At 43.5% G+C, this 18,560-nt stretch overlaps 1 protein-coding gene across 4 annotated transcripts in view; it reads right to left on the reverse strand.

The window, feature by feature from the left end:
- The window catches only part of SESN1 (sestrin 1), an 86,662-nt gene that overhangs the window by 10,118 nt on the left and 57,984 nt on the right, over positions 1–18,560 (reverse strand). The window contains exons 1-2 of one of the 4 annotated variants that reach the window (XM_072855629.1): positions 5,557–5,574; positions 5,349–5,459 (exon numbers count right to left, since the gene is read on the reverse strand). The exons of 1 other annotated variant lie outside the window; for it this stretch is intronic. Coding sequence is in view for 2 of the 3 variants with exons in the window: in XM_072855626.1 (XP_072711727.1) it covers positions 7,192–7,533 (342 nt within the window). In the remaining variant the exon portion in view is untranslated. Of the gene's footprint in view, positions 1–5,348; positions 5,460–5,556; positions 5,575–7,191; positions 7,610–18,560 lie in introns of those variants that run through there. 2 more of the 4 variants (XM_072855628.1, XM_072855626.1) reach the window with 2 other exon arrangements.

Below are 18,560 nucleotides of genomic sequence, written 5' to 3' on the forward strand. Positions count from 1 at the left end.
TCTTAGACGGGTACTTTTACTAGTACCATTTGTACAAATGCAAATCATTTTTTATACAAGTGCTTTATAATTAGCCACACTTGTTTACAGCATACTGCCCCACTCTAGCAACAAAAAATTCAACAACAAAGGCCCTGCCAACCAAAGAAAACACACACAAATTTATATGCACACACACACTACAACCTGGTTCACAGAAAATTCTGCATAAAGCATATTTTGGCAGGGTGTCCAGGACAAGGAGTTCAGTACATAGCCGGCTGCTGTGTGGTTATGCCACTGATACAAAATGAGACTGATGTATGTGTGTGTGCACATCCGCAGTACGCCAGCACATAACACACTGTGCATCTGTCAGGAAATGAAACAGCTGTAACCCTAATCAGATTTCTTTTTCCCAACCTCAAAGAGCTCTTAAACTGCTGAAAGTACCTGATGTACATTTGCATCTGCTTTCTTTTCAAGATAGGATAAAAAGCTATTCACGTTGGGAGGGAGGGAGGGGATTTTACTCAATCAGAACAGCAGCAGCCATGTCCTTACACACACTTCTGTGGATATGTTGCCTTGCAGGTAAGAGGAAGGCTGGATACCCCTCCGGCAGTTCATTACTTGCCCTCTCCCTCAGCTAGATGAAGCTTTCTGCCAGGCCTACGGTGCCCTGGACCCTTTGTGCAGCCAAGGAGCAAATGGCATAAAAGACGGGTGCATTTGTATCCTGCCTGTTAAACTGTTCCCTTTGGGAGGGTGGGAGCCATGGGTTCAAGGGCAGCTTCTGCATTTGGCATGGAGCAGCCCTCAGAGAAGGCACAGCAGGGTCCACGGGGCATGTACCAAAGCAGGGCACAGCCTCACCTCACACATTCACACGTGCCCACCTCCCCATCGCTACAGAGACTCATTCCTTCACGTGCGCAGCACCCGCTGCAAACCAGCTCTCCTGAGGGGATTACTCCCCAGCCAGCGGCATGGCTTCCCCAGGAAAGATGGGAGCCCTGCCACCCAAAGCAGCTCCCACGGGGCAGCTGATGGCACGGTGCTCTTACAGATGGAGGGAGGCTGGGATTAAAGCTGGGGATGGAGCCAAGTGCTAAACGCTACGCTATATATAAACTAATGGTTTGGGCTCCTTATCTGTTCCTTCTCCCCCGGTCATCTTCTAAAACACATCCATTGCCTCCATTCCATAGCCCAAACCATTCCTTTTCTGATGATACCAACCCCATCCAAGTTCTCAACTGGGTTTAGGTGAATAAATGCCACGTATTGAGCCAGTTCAGGCCACACAGAGCAGAGGGGCACCTTCAGCTGTTTTAAGGGCTTCATTTGCTCTTGAGGCCTAAAAGCTGCCTGCCAAATGCAGTTTTTAACTTTGCTACATTTTCCCCACATAAAGGCTGTTATAAACAAGGAATACTGGTCGCACTCACTATTGCACTTTTTCTGTCTTTAGCTGAGGTTTCTATTTGCACGAGTTCATTGTACGAGAAGCAATTTTATTAATCAGTTACCGTTCCATGAACTTTCCCCTAAGATTAAAAAACAGCTTCAGAGAGCTGGAAACAATCAGCGCAGGTCTAAGTCGGAACTACCAAAGCCCATCAGACTCTGACAGTCTCCTTAAATCCTAATTCAGATGCCTTCACTTCTCAAGTCTTATTTGGATAAAGGGAGATCAAAGGGCAGCTCTTACTCCTAGTCTTTTCACATTTTCCCTGGGACAGTGAAGTTTGCAATGTAGCTCTTTCCTGCTGAGGGTCCCAACATTCGCAAACAAATTTTGCCTGTCAGCCAAGCCTCTAGCAATGCCACTTGTAGGATTGAATTTATACCTTAATAACACCCTCTCTCCTCAAAGCTCTAGCACAGCTTCTTATCTCGGCCACAACTACACTAGCAAATTAGAGAAACATCTTGCATCCGAATGACAGCAAGGAAAAAAAAGTCTGTATGCATCATTTAACTTAGCAGATGTCTGCAGTTGTCTGCCAACTCAAGCACTCCAAGAGAAATACCTTGAAATTTAATTCTTCAACAACTATGTTTCAGTCTGCCCCTTCCCCAGAACAGTTACAGGAAGAAAAAAAAAAAACCCCAAGATTTAAGAACCCGAGATCAGCAGGCTGCTAACATATTTTGCCTCACAATCTAAAATACATCAGTATCAATACACTTCACCTTTTTTTCAAAGCATACAGAGGTCAAACTACTATGATTACACTGCATATAACAGGTTACATTACTTAAGTAACCAAACCCTCTCTGCAAAGTGACTTAGGGTTTTTCAGAGGACTGAGTCAGTTGCTTTGTTTTCCTTCAGGAGAGAAAGCATCCCCCTGAAATCATGGCACCAGCCTAGTACTAGTACAAGCCTGGGTTCAAGTCTCTGTTCTGACAGGAAGATGTTCTGAAGGATTTGTGAAGATGAGCCTCAGTTTCCCATCTGCAAAATGGGGGTAAATATGTTTCTTCCAGAGGGTGCTGAGAACAGAAATAAGCTTGTTGTCATAAGGTACATGGTTACCACAGTTGTGAGAGTTGTATAAATTCTGACCCATTAGAAATCTTCTGAAAATTGTTATTCTTCAGTTACAAGCTATGGCAGACCTTTTAAAAACTGTTTCCCCTCTTTTTCAGAAGCAGTATTTAATCAAGTTCTCCTAGTACTTGAGAAATAGCAGGCATCTCTGGGTGCTCCCAGTATCCCAACATTTCAAATACTATATAGACAACACAGTAATAATTCTCATAACAGTCCTGGAGTATCTTCCCTTAGTTTTGAACATATTTCTATGCTCCATGATGCCCTTCACTCAGCCTCCATCTTCCAAATACACTGAACTCAAGGAGCACCGCTCTCCAGCTTTCCCTCTCAAAGGCAAGATCTGCATCCTGACCAGCCACACCACCACATCTCTCTCCTGCACCTTCCTCTTAAAGAAGCACCTCACCTGGAGCACCGAGAAGCACTTGGCAAAGCAGCCAGGGCTAGGATGAGTAGCAGCTGCAAGCAACCGATATTTATTTTGGTTATTACAAAAGTATAAGTAACTTTCATGTGATTCCAGGCCACCAAGTTGCACACCAAAGTGACCTTAGTGCCGTGTTTTCTGCATCAAGCTTCTCCCGGCTTCTTTCCTCTTGTTTGTTAACCTTGCCACACCACTTCCATTCAGTCTAGAAACTCTGCAGCTGAATACAGCGCCAAGCTCAGCAGAAAGCCAACCACAACTGAGGCTTTAGGTGCAAATAATACATAATAATAATGCATCAGAGGCACTCCATCTTCAAAGCCAGAACATAAAACTCAGATGGCTGCAAAGCTGAGCACCAAGGGTGGAACAGATTTCACCTTCAACACCCAGAAGCTCACAGCTAATGGAGGGAGGTGGGCCTTGCCAGGTGGCAATCCACTCCACTGCTCACCTTCCAGATGTACCTTGACAGAGAAGCAAGACTTTAGCCATATAAATGCTGTATCACTATGCTGGCAGAGACAACCTCAGAAATCACAGAAAATCACTTTCCCCTTATGTATATGTAATTTGTATTTCTGTACGGCCACTATTATTAGTTCCATGGGAACTATGTTCACCAGATACCTACCATTTCTGAATCTACATGTCCCTCATCACTGCCATATCTGAGCATCTCATCTCATGTATTTAATTCATGCAGCATTCCTGTGAGGTAGGGCAAGTGTATTATCTCCCATTTAGAAAAAAACCCTGAGAAACAAAAAAGCTACATGTCTAACACAGGCTTCTACAGAAGACTGGTAGCTTGAGTTGAGATCTCTCAAGTCATGGGCTAATGCCCTAACCATCAGACTGTGTGCCTTTTCAGAGACTTCTCAGCCAAGAAATATGTTTTATGCAAATTTACACCAAGAAACAGCTCTTCAGAGCTGAGACAGAAGAGTTAATGAGACAAGTCTGCAAACTTAATTATATACTTCCCAGTTACCGGTCTGGCCCACTTAGTACATCCAACTCCACAATGACAACCAGACCAAAAATCTCTACTGCATGCACATATATGCTCAGAGAGCACCACTCTAAAACTGCAAACACGTATAAACTCACTCTACTTACAGCTTTTCTGTATCTTAAGACTCTGTCAATCAAGCCCACTTTTAGGTAACTTTTTAAAGCATCTTGACAAGAACAGCATTCCTATCAAATTTAAGTAAAAGCTTGAGATGGAAAATTGAACTGCAAATGCTTAGAAGAGGTTTTTAAATACTTAAAGTAAAACACGCATTACCTCTGCTAGTAATAGAACATCATCTGCTTTGGTTCTGAACCTTTTTAAAATATAAGTGAAGAAGACAAAAAGTATCTTCTAAACAGACACCCAATATGAGAAATTCCACCTAGAAATACTGAAGCAGAGTTAAGTTACAAGCCGAGACCCAGGGCCCCTAGAACAGGAACAGCCACCTAACCTCAGCTACAGCTCTTGCTTCATAGGGAGCCTACAATGCTTTTTCAGATCCCTGTTCCTCCCCCACTACCAGTTCCTGGCAGCTAGAGCTCTGCCTCTTATCACAAAACCTCTCCCAAAACTCAATTATAGTTTTGTCAGATGAGTACGGGGACTTTTACCAAATTGTTAATTTTCAGTCATTCGGGATTCATGAGCTGAGCACTAGCTATCAGACACTAGCTAACCACAATCTTCAGCCTGGTGTTAGCACAGTGAGTCATTATGCTCCCCTCAAGTACAGTTGGTACCAATATCAAATGTTATATCTCCCAGAGAGACTTATTTACATACTTACTTAAGCCTCCTTTAAATGGCAAAAAGAATATTTTATCATAGACAAGCCACAGGCAAAGTGAAAATGTAATTACCGATTTACTTCACTAAACCACATTTGGATTAACCACTTCATCTGAATCATCTGTGTCCTGATTAAGCAATAAATACTGCTAGATTCAAACAAAATTATATGAAAATCACACACTGTAATGCAATATAAAACAATCTAAAGGAAGGAACCAGAAAAGGGAAATGAGTTTGAGGTGACCTTTTTTGGAGGTAACATTTTCCTAGACAACCAGTGATCATTTCACATAATTTAAGCACATTCCTACCCAAGCTTAGGGTTAAGAAAGGCACAATGAGCTATGGGTTAAAAACTCTTTAACACAGTCTCCTAGTAGAATTAACCCCCGCAATGTGCCAGTGCTGAAAATTCAGCTTAGTATACTACGGTATGCATTTGAAACTGACATTAAAAATACCCATTTAGGGCTTTATATGCTATTAGGATAAAATGCCCCAAAGCATCTAAGTGTCCAAGAAGCTCACACTGCATTTCCAAGGGAGACTTTGGCACTTACCAGTCTGAGAGGCCTTGTGCTGCTGCTGCTGCTTCAGTTGCTGTGTCTGGTTCCTACTTCCCCTTTAAAGGTCACCGACAGCAAAACCTCACTGGTGGTGACACTGCCAGGCTACAAATTTGGAGTTTCCTTGTTTAGGATCTTAATGACAATGACTGGCACAACTGGCCTCACAGGACAAGTTATTTGTCACCAAGCTGATACATACCTAGCTTAAAAGCCATATTTTCAGTTCTGCTAAATGCAGTAGCTACTGTAGTTTCCTTATCAGATGGGTAGCTTTTGGAAATGAAGGGATTAAGAAACAGAGAGTAGTGATTAAATATTATTCCTTTCCTACAAACACACAAGAAAACCACCCCACCCACAAATCCTACCCCCTTTCTAAATGTGGGGCTAAGCAGAACTGGCAGCTTCTCCTATTTTATTCATTTACCTAATCCAGAAGTAGCTGCAATTGCTGTGGCTTTCTCAAAGAAACCATGATTCACTTCAAAAGGACAGAAAAATGATCCCAAAAATGCTCAGGTACTCTAAATTTTTGCACTGGTTACATTTTCTGGGTATCTCAGACTGTCATTCAACTGAAGTGCTAGACATGTCTGCACTTGCATGGATGTACAGAACTGAGAACAAGTATTGCCCCTCTGCTACAAAGCACTTTGTTTCACAGACCTACCACTCTTCACTGGAATTAGAGCACAGCAAACATTGAACTGTTTCTATTTCACAGAGAATAGATTATTCTTATGTGAATTTAAATGCTTAAATTACTTTATTTTAATGTCAGTAAGTGTATTTTCTCTGAATGTCTCAAAGTCCCTTGAAATACCAGATTTTAAAAACATCCCCAGCTAGCTTATGTGACTTGATTCAAGACAGAAATCAATGCAAGCGAGTGTGTGCCCAAGGTCACGCACGCTGTTCACAACAGCAGGAATAAAAGCAAAGCCCAGACCCCTCTGTCTCAAGCTCTAAGGCCACTTCTTTGGTCATCTTCTAGGATGGAGCAGTAAGAGCGGGTCCAACTGGAGCAGTCTCAAGGCACCTAAGTGCTACCTATTCTTCCTCAGCAGCAATAGCTCTTCCTGAAGTGGTTTTGTGACACAACTGCCTAGAGACCACAACCCAATTTACTTTTGATATGAGCTCACCAAAACCAAGAGGCTGAATTTCAATGATTAGTGCCTAGCTTTTCTATATGCCAGTTCTGTAATGTGTACAACAAAACAAAAAGTATTAAAGGGCAAAGGATTTGGAAGGAAAGTCTACAATTTCCATGCTGTAAACACTGTTTAAATACTAATAAATCAGTGACACAGAAGGAAACAAGTTTAAACGTGACAGTTACCCTTTGCATTATGTAGACTGTACTGCTGGATTATGTCAAAGCAAAGCAATTTGAACCAAGAGGTACTAGATCTGTACAAACCAGAAAGATACAAAATAGTTTTTGTGGCTACCTGCAGCAGTTTGAGGATTTAAAAAGTTCCTTTAGAAGAAAAATCTTAGCTTGGTGACACTAAGAAACTTACAAAAGATCCAAAGCAGCACTGTAATTCCTGTCCAAAATAATGCTATTGACTTGCATTTGTTTACAATTACAGCAAGCTCTTCTCTATCAGAAACACAAGACCAGCCTCACTGTTTCAAAAGAATAATCCAAGTCTGCGCAACCACGAAATAAATACCGGGCAACTCAGAGCAAAAACTACTTGGATAAGCCTAAAAACCGAGCAGAGACACCCTACCGCCACACACACAAGTGGTACACAGACCTTCTGGGACCAGGTGGCAATGGGGAGGCTAACGTCAGCACCTGCATTGTCACCGTAGGCAGTACCTGGATATCCCGCAGAAGGGAGCTAGGAAGGACCTGCAAATCCCCGAAAGTTACCCTCCAGTAGCTCTGAACGACGTCTTTACGGGTCGAGCGAGGAGCCCGCAAGGAAGCACTGCTCCTGCCTCCCCGGCCCCGGCGCTGAGCCGGGACTCGCTCGCTGCAGGGGGGCTGCCCCGGCCCCTGCCCCACCTCGCAGCAGGGACTTCTCTCGGGGAGCGAGACCGCCGCCCCTTGGGAAGCTGAGCCCTGCGGGGGCCAGACGGTGGGGACGCCTCCCGCGGCCCCAGCCCCTCGCCGCCCGCGGGGTACCTGCTGCTGCGGGCCCGGCCTCGCCACCCTCATGCCGGCGCTGCGGGGCTGGGGCTGGACGCGCTCCCCTGGCAGCCCCCGCCGCGGCTCTGCCGCACCGCCCAGCGCCGCCGGGGAGGGCCCTCCCCGCGGCCCGGCCTCCCTCCCTCCCTCCCCGCGGGCGGAGCGGCGGCCGGGGCGGGGCGGGGCGGAGCGGCGCGGCGGCCGGGGGATAGCTGCTCGCCGCGGCCCCGCGGCTGCTCGCCCCGGCCGGTGCCTGCCAGCCCCCGGGAATGCCAACAGATGCCCCGGACAGGGGGAGAAGAGGGGGGAAGCCCCGGCCCGGAGCCGCCCAGCCCGGGGGCGAGTGCCCCCGCAGAGCCCCAGGGCCCCCCAGTCCACCCCGCCCCGCTCCCTCCGTGCTGCCCCCGGGCCGCCTGGAGAGCACGGCTGAGGCGCAAGGGCCCCTCTCCCCCGGAGCGCCCGTCTCCCCTGCTCCCCTCTCCTCCCCGGCACGGAGAAGCTCTTTGGACAACACTTTTTTTTCCTCTCCCCTGTTCCTTATGCAAGAGTTTCTACCTTCTCTTTAAGCAACAAAGTAATTACGGCTTTTAAACTGAGAAATCGCAGGAGGTTAACATTTTGCAGATATTTGTGTGACTAAGTGTGCTGCTGCAGAAATTTGGCCTCCTGCCTATTCCCAAGATCATAACAGTCCTGGGCAAACATATGTTTTGCAATCACATCAGCAAAACACTCAGCCTTTGTTTGCAGCAGGCTGTACTTCTCTTGTCGACCCCCCAGGGCCGTAAACTCTGCCAGATGCCTTACACCTCCCACCTCTTTTGGTTTGGGATTTTATGGCATCAATTATTTCAAAAGAAACAAGTCCCTGAGCTGGCCCACGTGATTTTTTTTTTTTTTTGTCTTCCACAGCAATCTAAGATTTATAAAGCTAAATTCTGTCATATCATTTTCCTTCAAATATTTTGAATTAAAATAAAATATGACAGACCCCAGGAGGAGAACTTCTATTGAGGTTTTGATGGGAGGAGGCCAGGACAGCTCTGAACCCCTGAACATACTCATTTTGGGGGAGGAAGGCTTCTGCCTACGATTCAGTCTGCTCAGTTTTGACTCCTACGAAGCTATCTAACAACCAAGCAGGGAAATTCCGTGACACTGAACTTTACACTTCTGTTAAATGTAAAACCGAACACTGAAAATTGTTCACAGTCTGTTCCTGTTATGGGTGTACAAATCTTGCAGCGAAATGCAGAAAACACTGAGGGCAGTGTTGTCAGGGGAATGAGGCAACATGACTCAAGGCAGCAGTTCTGCACATTTCTAATCCTAAAGCTTTTAAAGGCTTCCTTTCCTCTCCACTTTCCAAATACCACCACCTCTCTGGGCTATACAATTAACTCTGGAGAGCCAAGGGATACACTACTTCTGAAGGCTTAGCAGCAGTCATAAGATTAAATTACCTAGAGATGCCCAGGTACCACAGCTCCTTACTTGGGGCCTTCCCTTTAAGCAGGTAAGTTTCTCCAGAAGAAATGAAGTGTGCTTCGTACCTACTTGCACTTTATAAAATGCTAACAGAAGCATGGAAAAAGAAGAAGAATGCAATACTGGCAAGGAAGGCTGCATTTTGTGAGCTAATAAAATAAACTAATGAAGACCACTGTTTAATTCCCACTGGCTACTTCCTTACTTCAGGCCAAAACATAACAAAAGAGAAGGAATGGGCTCCTCTTGCAACACAGGCAAAGAACTGGCTTGTGCTCAGAAAAACTGTTGAAAAAGAGAGCAATTACTTGAAAGCTGAAATGCAAGAAGATGCCTCACCATAAGAACTCTTCCTGGATGTCAGATGAAAGGTCATCCCCTTCAATTAATTTGTGAACACCCTTGGAAGGGGGTGGGGGGGAGGCAGCACTCCCTCAGTTCCCTGAAGCGTTTTTCCCCCACTGTGGTCGATTGCCCTGCCTGGATATTTGTGAGGAAGCCTGTTTATGTTAACATTTGTTCCTATACAAAGAACCTTGGCAGATACAGATTTTTCTCTGACATCGTCCAAGGGAAATTCTCTCTCATTAAACAACTAACTCAACAGCAGAAGGTAGGAAATTATACCACGTTCTTCGCTTTCTGTATCAGGACAGATGAAGGCATGTCAGAAAAAGCATGTACAAAGGGGAAGAGGAAGTTGCACAGCCGTAGCAAACAAATAATAATGGTCTTAAAAGCTCTCCCATATGGCCTGAGTACACAAGCTCTGCTCAGGCCCCAGGTATATGTCTGCCTTAGCAGAATCTCATCACCCCAGTCTGCTGCAAGCGCTTTCTCCACCCCAGCCCTCACACAAGTATTTCCAAAGTGCAACTCCTCCAAATCGAAGAACACACAAAACTGAGCCATGCTTATCTATAAATCAGTATGCAACTGTAGACTGAAATTATTTCCATTTGGGGGCTAGTAAGACAAGCTACATGAGCAATTTCATGAGGGAATATGGTTTGACACGAGCACAAAGCTCGTTTGAGTACTAATGAGTGCAGAACCCAGTGCAGCCACAGGACACGGGGACAGATCTATGGTACAGTTTGCATAACTTGAGTGTTCCCCTGGGGAAACACAACAGTATGTTTGACCATGTATCGATGCAAGTAAACAGAGATTGAGTGAAATGCTTATAAGGGAAAAAACAACAACAAATGTTTAACAGGAAAATATTCATAGATATCAAGTTTCCTTTCACCCAGAAAGCCTGTATGATAGATACACATGAAGTCACCTCATGCAAACACCACCTAAAGCAAGGAAACATACTCTTTCATAGCAAGCACTTACATAAAAGCTTCTTGCACAAAAGGATGGCATTTAACATCTGTGCTCTCTAGGTTAAGTCATCAGAAATGCAATTTTTCCTTACTGCTACAGTTAAAGAAATGTCCCGGTGCAGCTAAAAGACGACCAACCAGTTACAATGTGAAAAGCCTGATCCTGCAAACACATATGTCTGCACTTAGCCGCTGTAACTTGGAATAGTTCCATTTCAGTCCAATAGGGTGACTTTTTTGAGTCAAGTTCAGCACAAACAGATGACTCCAAAGAACTGGCAAACCAAGATCTTAAATTCTTTCCATAGAAAAGCTATCCAAGCAGAAGCACTCGAAATGCCTGTTACTGCAATGCCCTGGACATCAAATTAATATCTCGGAGGACGATCAGACGATTCTTTCCCAGGAACATTTACAAGTAAAAACAGATAATTCTTTGGGGCTCTGAGCTACCTGATTTCTATTAGTTCTTAGGACTAGAATTCCCTCTCTTGTGGTTTTGTAAGGTAGTGCCAGCTTTGGCAAGATGTAGCAAGCTTAGCAGAATGGATGTAAATACCAGCATTCATGTCCCAGTGTCTTTGAACCCCCTGAGACGGCTAACGGCCGCAGATGCATGGTGTCTCCCATCTGCAGCTACACCAGCTGAAGAGGTTACTGCACTAACCTGGGTGTCACTGCCCCCCCGGGGGGACACGTCTGTCTCCTAAGACCTGCCCACCCAGCTGCTGCGAACAGCGCTCAGTACTGCATACAGCCAAAGCAAGCAATTGGAGAACTATTTTGGATTGGGGGCATGCGTGTGATTATTTTGTTTTTAATTGTTTTATCTCATTTTGACTGCTAGAGGTTAGGCATTACTAACAATGACCAGATCTCGGGACGTAACTCCTAGGGAAGAAACAGCAATAAAAGCATGGGGGCAAGAATCCCTTCAACCAGAACAGCTCAAGCAGCTCCACCTAATCTGGCGCCTTAATGAAGTCACCAGGTGTTTCAGCAATGACTAAGCAGCCCCACACCAGTGCTCTGAACATTTCCCTGTGGATTCCTCTCATTCCTCGCTGTCCACAGCCACTACCCTTTTCATAACAAATTTCAAATGTATCTCCTAATCTCTTCTATCCCTTTATTATACATTTGTTATTTCTAAAATAGCAAAAATCTTTATCACGATAACAACATGGGAGGCACAGCAATTGAACCATTCATTACACTGATGAAAGAATTTAAATTAAATAGAAGAATATCATCCCAGCATGCGAGTCAAGAAAAAATGGTCAGTATTTCAAAGCATTCTTCTTGATTTAACCTTAACAATCTGATTTGTCAGTCTTCAAAAAAGTCACTCTATTATTAGAATTAGTACATAATTCTAGGGAGGAGGAGAAACTGTATTCTTTGTACAATCTAAATTCTTCCTGTATGTGTCAAAAAGGATCAGCCCTTAGGAATGGCATTGCACCTGATACCCTTATAACAATAACAAAAACAAGTTGTTTGGGAGAATGGAGGGCTGACAATTGGCCACATCAGGAAATAAGGTTAGACCAATATATAGAGGCTTTCCTTTTGTAGTCTTCAGGATTGCGAGGCTGGCTAAGACTGAACATTTTGCAATATTCAGAGATTATATTTATTGTCTGTTCTTCGAACCTTATCCATCCTTGAAATGCTATTTTGCTATTTCTAGCTGTTTCTTACATGCTGCTTTCTTAATGGCCACGTCTTCAGCTTTAATGGGCCTTGCAAGTAATCAAGGGGTTTTGTGAGTAATTACAAATCAGGTCATTCCTAGCTCACTGTATCCCCACAGAAAGACCCAGCATCTTTTCTCTCAGAGCTGCAAGAGGCTGTGAGACTTGGTTGTTACACCTGAGCTGTGCTCACAGTTGACTGTCTTTAACTCACAAAGCTCCAAGGACTCCAGTGGCTTTATCTGTTCCCTGAACTATTTGGTTCATCACTGAGGACTCTTATTCCCCCAAAACAGTCATTCTTCCGGTAGTTTCTGCCTTTAAGACTTCTACGGCTCACCCCCACCTCTCAACCACAAGTTGTTTTGTTTTTTCTCTCCCCAAAGGTTGTCCAAATTTAACATTCCCTTCTGCAGTTATTAGGTAGCAGAAGTACAAAGTTTAATTTAGGGAGCTGTAAGAAGTTGAGATCTTGAGATTATTCATGCGTTGCCAAGGACACAAAAACAGACTTATGGTTTCTAAGACTACTACAAATAGGTAGATTAAAGATGCATATCTGAAGCTTAGTAGATTGAAAGAGTGTCTTACCAGATTATTCTTCCCCCCTTTTTATGAGGGTACACAGCTCCTTCTAGGCTGTTAAACAGCAGCTGAACCATAGAAGTTGTTTGTCTGGCTTGCTGTGAATATCCAGCATTAGAGAAGTGGGTTCTTCTCATACTGTCCTGAGGTGGCTCTAGGCTCATGCATTAAGCGAGAATACTCTGGTTAACAACTCCCCCCAGACCCAGCTCTCCCAGAATGAAAGTCCATGTTAACTAGTTTCAAAACTGACCTTGGTAACTCACAGGTAACTTCTGATCTTTTGGTGGCTAGAGGGTGTATGGGGAGGGGATCGGTTGTCCATCTGCAGATTGCCGCTCCCTGGGGAATGGAACATCTGCAGGCTGCCAGCCACTCTCTAGTCTCTCTCAGTACTAAATAAACATTAAGGTTAAAAAAACTAGTTTAACCTTAACAAGAGAGTGTATTTGGAGTTCAATCAAGAAAAATAAAATTTAACATAGCTCATAGCTGTCTAGAACTGGTTTGGCCTAAAGAGGTCTCCCTTCTTCCCTTCAGTTAGCAAACTGCTGGGTCACACCAATGCCTGAGACATTTTGCACAGCTCCTTGGAGCTGGGATCCATTTTACTATCTTTTTCTCAGGCCCTCTCTCCTCAAGATGAATACTGAAAAGGGATGAATATCCTTTCTCAGTTGAGTGAAAATTCACCCTTGGGAACTTCTTGCAATTCCTAGTCCTCATAATTGATTCAGTTAAGAGCAATGAGACAATGCAGTACCTTACTTGCTATGCTACCTGGAATGCTATCTGGCGGTGCTCCACAACTGTCCTGTAAAGATGCTGTTGGAAGGTCTGTCCTACACAGATGGAGGTTGCCTTATCACTCTGGGCAATCCACTGCAAACAAAACCTTTTACACAATGCAAATGTGTGCCTTCAAAGCAAGGGAAGGCCAGCTGAATCATCTCTGTGTGAGTTTAAGGCTTCTGAGCTTTTTAAACTGCATTTGACCTCAGAAATAGTCTTTATATGAAAAGAGAGGAAAAAGCAATGAAATGCATCTCATTATTAGCTTCTGACAGAAATCAGACACAATGGCAAGCACATGGGGGAAAAACGCCTTTAGGAGTACTGGAGTGTTACACCTGGCTTACTGGAACTGGGTGAGACCATGACACCAAGTGACCCCGAGCTGCATTGCTACGACATTGCAGTGAGTATGCAGGAAATGTCCTGTGAAGAAGTTGCAACTAAAACCAACTTTCATAACTCTGGTACATACAGACATGCAACCCAGAAGCTCTTCTCCTCACCAGAAGCTTTACCCTTAGGGGCTCAGGTGTATTTCTAGAAAATTGCTTGAAACTCTGACCTCAGGTTCATGCCTGACTTGATTTTGCAGGTACAACAAACAAAAAGCTTATTTCTGCAGAGCCTTCACCAAGGAACAAACTAGCAATTTATAAAATGCTTTGTTAGACTTCTTCAAGTCAACCCTTAATCTCCCATATATTCACACTACAGCCAAAACCTAAGTGATTTTCTTTTTTTTTTTTTTAAATAAATTCAACGTTTTCCTCATGAAAAGACAAGTAAGAAGAATGGAATGCAACAAAAACACGTCATGTCATTTAATGTACTTCACGAAGACTCTCAGCTATTTTTCTATAGCTTGATTGTTACAATGAGATAAAATCAAGTGAAATAGTACTAAATGAATATGGGAAGTACCGCTAGAGATTCAGGAACTCTTATATCAGTAACTGAAGTTTGGGGAACTGTTTTGTGGCTTTTTTCTTACACTTGCCACTTTCAGGCACATGCTCAGTATGCCTCAGAGCAGCAGACAGGGAAAAAAAAAAAAAGAAAAATCAGTTCTTTTATTTTCAGTTTTCACAATCTAGCTGTGACCCAAATAATATATGTTATTTATCTGAGTTTGTGAGTTTTGGAAACCCATCAAAGTTTATTAGGAAAAAAATCCAAATACTTATAAAGCTGTATTCCCCTTGCATTTTCTGTAATGACCTATCTTGATGGTAAGGTTGCAAGTTCCTCGAGACTGAATCTCTCTCTCCATATTTGTTTAATATATAGAGCCAAGTACAATAATATTATAGGATTTATCAATTCCTTTAGAACATTACCTTGGCAAAAAGTTAAGTACAGAAGTAACTAACATCATCCTAGAAGAGTAACCCACATCAGTGATTTAATGATACCAGTTAAGAAAACAGATCATCCTCTAGGTACTGTTCAACACCTGATTGTTTTAAGTTAAAGAGATAATACTAGATCTGCCATTTTCATATCAAATCTGTTTCTTTTACTTTTATACTCAAAGACAAACCCATTAAGAAATCTGCTTGAGGAGAATAATGAAAAAAAAACAAACCCCAGATGAATCATGTATTTCTTGCCATTTTTGGCAGTTATTATTGGTGTTTTGTTTAAATTCAGACAGCACTGTATTCTTCATTCTTCCCTGTTTGAGAAGATGACGTGGCTAAGACAGTTTGACCCAAATCAGTTTATTGGGTTTTGCTTTCTAAAACAGAAGAACTGGAAAAAGCACTGCTTTCCTGCTGATACAAATCCTAAAAGGTCTGGTCTGCCTCCTACTCAGCAATCAAGACCATTTCCTACCGTGGGTTTTACTATTTTGACGCTTGCATTAATATGCCATTTCTTTCTCTTACTCTAAGTTAAAAGGACACTGACACCCACCCAGGGGGTACAGGAGGGAGCAGAAGCCCCTCGGCCCATCAGGGGCCACCCCTACCCTGTGACCAGTGACAGCGACAGCCAACGCCTGCTCTGATGAGCCCCAGAGTGGACGCAGCAAGCTGCAATGCCACTACCAACACATGCTTCAGGGACATCGTACACATGCCCCTGTTTAACACAGCACAACTTCTGCATCCTCCTAAATCCTGGATTTCTCTGGAGCTTGGAGAGCTCCCTCAAGGTGCCTGGGACAAAGTAGCCTGCCACCAAGCTGCCTGCAGGACCATCTCCTTACCCTCCCTATCCCCACTGCCACCTTGGTGCTTTTCCACAGGCCACAGAGGCTCTGGGTCCATGCAGGATAACTGTAGAAATGCAGGGAGATTTCTGCAACTGAGCTGCTTGGGATCTCAATAAAACCACAAACTTTTCTGGGCTTTGCAATGCTACTATCTGCAACAATGACGTCCAAACAGTGGAACTGTTAATACCTTGCCCCACTTACCTTCTCAAATGCGTATTTGCTAGGGGAACTAAGTCAAAACAGGCTTGAAAGCAATTCTGGCACTTTCTGTTCAAATACTGTTCAGTGTCTTTGTTTTTTTAAAAAAGTTAACCGCAATATTGGAACTTAGCCTTAAATCCACTGTTTGTTAACAATCGTAATTTTAAATCAACCACTTGCTATTGTGAGAAGAAAGACCACCTACCATTGTTGGACCACCCTGACTACTTACTATACAGCATTTTAAACATGTGATACTTCAAAAGTCCTGGGAAAGGCCAGCACTATATGTGCACTCTCAGATTCAAACGTGCTGAAACCACACACAAAATACACATAGCAGACATGCTGCAAAAGACACAATGGTCTCAGATTTCCATAGCAGAATCAGTATTTTCCAATCAAGCTAGCATTAAAGCTTGATTTATAGCAGTTTTCAAATGTAAAGTAAATAAACAAAGTACAAGTAAATAAATAAAAATGCACACGTACCATACTAAACACACACAAATTTTACTAAGACAGTATTAAAATAGAGATAATGTCCTTAAATAAGGGTTTTGGTGTTTACAGTTTACATTTGAGCTTATAAATCTGTTTTACTGTATATGAAGCTATAAGCATCCAAACACCTCATTTTGTCAGTAAAGCTACAAATCTATACCTGTCCCTCTGTTTCTCACCAGCATGACAACTGCCTTCTAACTGCTCAGCAGGGATTCCAAGTCAGCAAAACAACGCAGCAAATGAAAACTTGGGCAGAACTGGACCACATTTTCACTACCAATGAAGATGCAACAATCATCACTGAAGCCTGTAAACTAAACTACTAGCAAAAAAACTCTGGTTCATTTGCTGACATGCCTATATTACTGACAACAACAGAGAGGATGATTTCTCTTTATCAGGGTGTATTTGTCATCTTCCTGAGAAGTCCTCCTCCTGAGAGAGACTACCACAAAAATAATTAATTCTATTATTTTTGTAAATGTAAAGATAAATTTCATAAGAGTAACAAATTATTTATAACTTAATGTGAAACGTGACTTGAAAAATTTACATGTATCATCACACTCTTCCGAAGCTGGTAGGGCTGAGGCTAAACCAAGTTTGGATTGTAGCCAACAAGGGCCAGAGACCAACTCCTAGAGCTGTAGCAAATAAGGAATTACTTGGCAAGGCGTAGGTCTGGAGTTGTCAAGGATCACGGCACGATGGCTAAAACAAACAAGAGTGGGATGAGTCCAGGAGAAATCATTTTGGTGAGCTTAGACCTGGGGCTCACAAAGAAACCAGATCCAGGATCTGCATTAGGATTTGAACCAGTGAAGACTGGCAGGGCAGAATTCAGGCATTGGGCTAGGGAAAGGGAGAGGACTCCTGAGGATCATCCGTCTAGATTTAAACTTAAGCCTGGTGGAAGTAATTTTGCTAAGGCAAGGTGTTTGCATGTCCACAGCCAGCAGGTGAAGTTTAGAGTTTGCACTATCAAGGATCCAGAAAGGGAGGTTCAGCTGAGGCAAATGAGAGGGGTCCCTGGGCCCCTTTTGTTGTTTCCAAGAGACTGACTCTCTGCTCTGTAAGAATAAATAAATAAACCCTGTGTCCCTGAATTAATATTGCAATATCATCTATATTCTTTCTTTCATGTGCAAGGGCCACATTTTCTACAGTAAATTAATTCCCAGGGCTATAGAAGATTAATGCAGCATTACACACGCAGGCAGGCACTTTCTTAATAGCTGTCCTGCATTAATTCTTTTGTTGAAATACAGTCAACACATTGCTGGGAGGGAATGTTTTATACTAGGGCCACTTGAGACTTCAGGTTGTTTCTGGCAGCACATTGCCCTGGCTGAAGGAAATGGTCTTGTACAAGCAATCAAAATTCACCGTCTGACCACGCCTAAGCTGACCTGAACAGGAAAGAAAGATAACCCCCATATAAACTTGTACAGCAAATATGTTAGGAGTGGAGGACTTTGCCCTGTTTCACATGATACAGCAATTGGACAAATTCTCCTAACGGCTCTGAACCTTTCTTAAACATAGCTGCTCCAAGGGGCAGAGGGAAGAAGAAAGTAGCTAGGGGCAAGCTGAGGAGCTGGTTCGCAGGGAGAGACTCAATAAAAGAAATCACTGGATAGGGGCCCCACATTTCTGGATGGGAATCTGGGCACAGCCCTGGTGGCCAGCTTACATGATGTTAAATCAACAAATTTTGAAAACAGAAAAAACATGAGAAGTAACTGCAGTGCATACACAACACATCTATCTCACTGGGAACTTGCCTGTGACCATCCAAGTATCGCATGTATAATAGGTCTGAATGTGCCCCAGACACATCAGACACTCGGGTGTATGCACGCAGCAGTCATTTTACAGAGACTATGTAACCAACTACCACAAGCCCCAAATGACCAAATTCCTTTTTCCCCTTGTCTCTGCAATGTTCCAGGAGCGGAGGGGAGGGCAGGGGTGGAAGGGACAGGAATGTGTGTGGGTGATGACAGCCCTATTTATGGGGTCCTAAAACCAGACTAACTCTCTGTATGGGTACTCGCCGATGAAAAAAACCAACACAACTGCCTGCTCTGCCTCATAACAAGACAGATGTTCACATACAACAAAACATACATTTAGATTTTTGGCTCAGTACTCTTGTCTCTGAATTGTTGCTCTACATATCGACAAACGACCCTTTGTTTTAAGAAAGCCTTACCGGCCACAGGTTTC

Source organism: Ciconia boyciana, chromosome 3 (genome assembly GCF_034638445.1).
Source record: "Ciconia boyciana chromosome 3, ASM3463844v1, whole genome shotgun sequence".
NCBI classification, from domain to species: Eukaryota; Metazoa; Chordata; class Aves; order Ciconiiformes; family Ciconiidae; genus Ciconia; species Ciconia boyciana.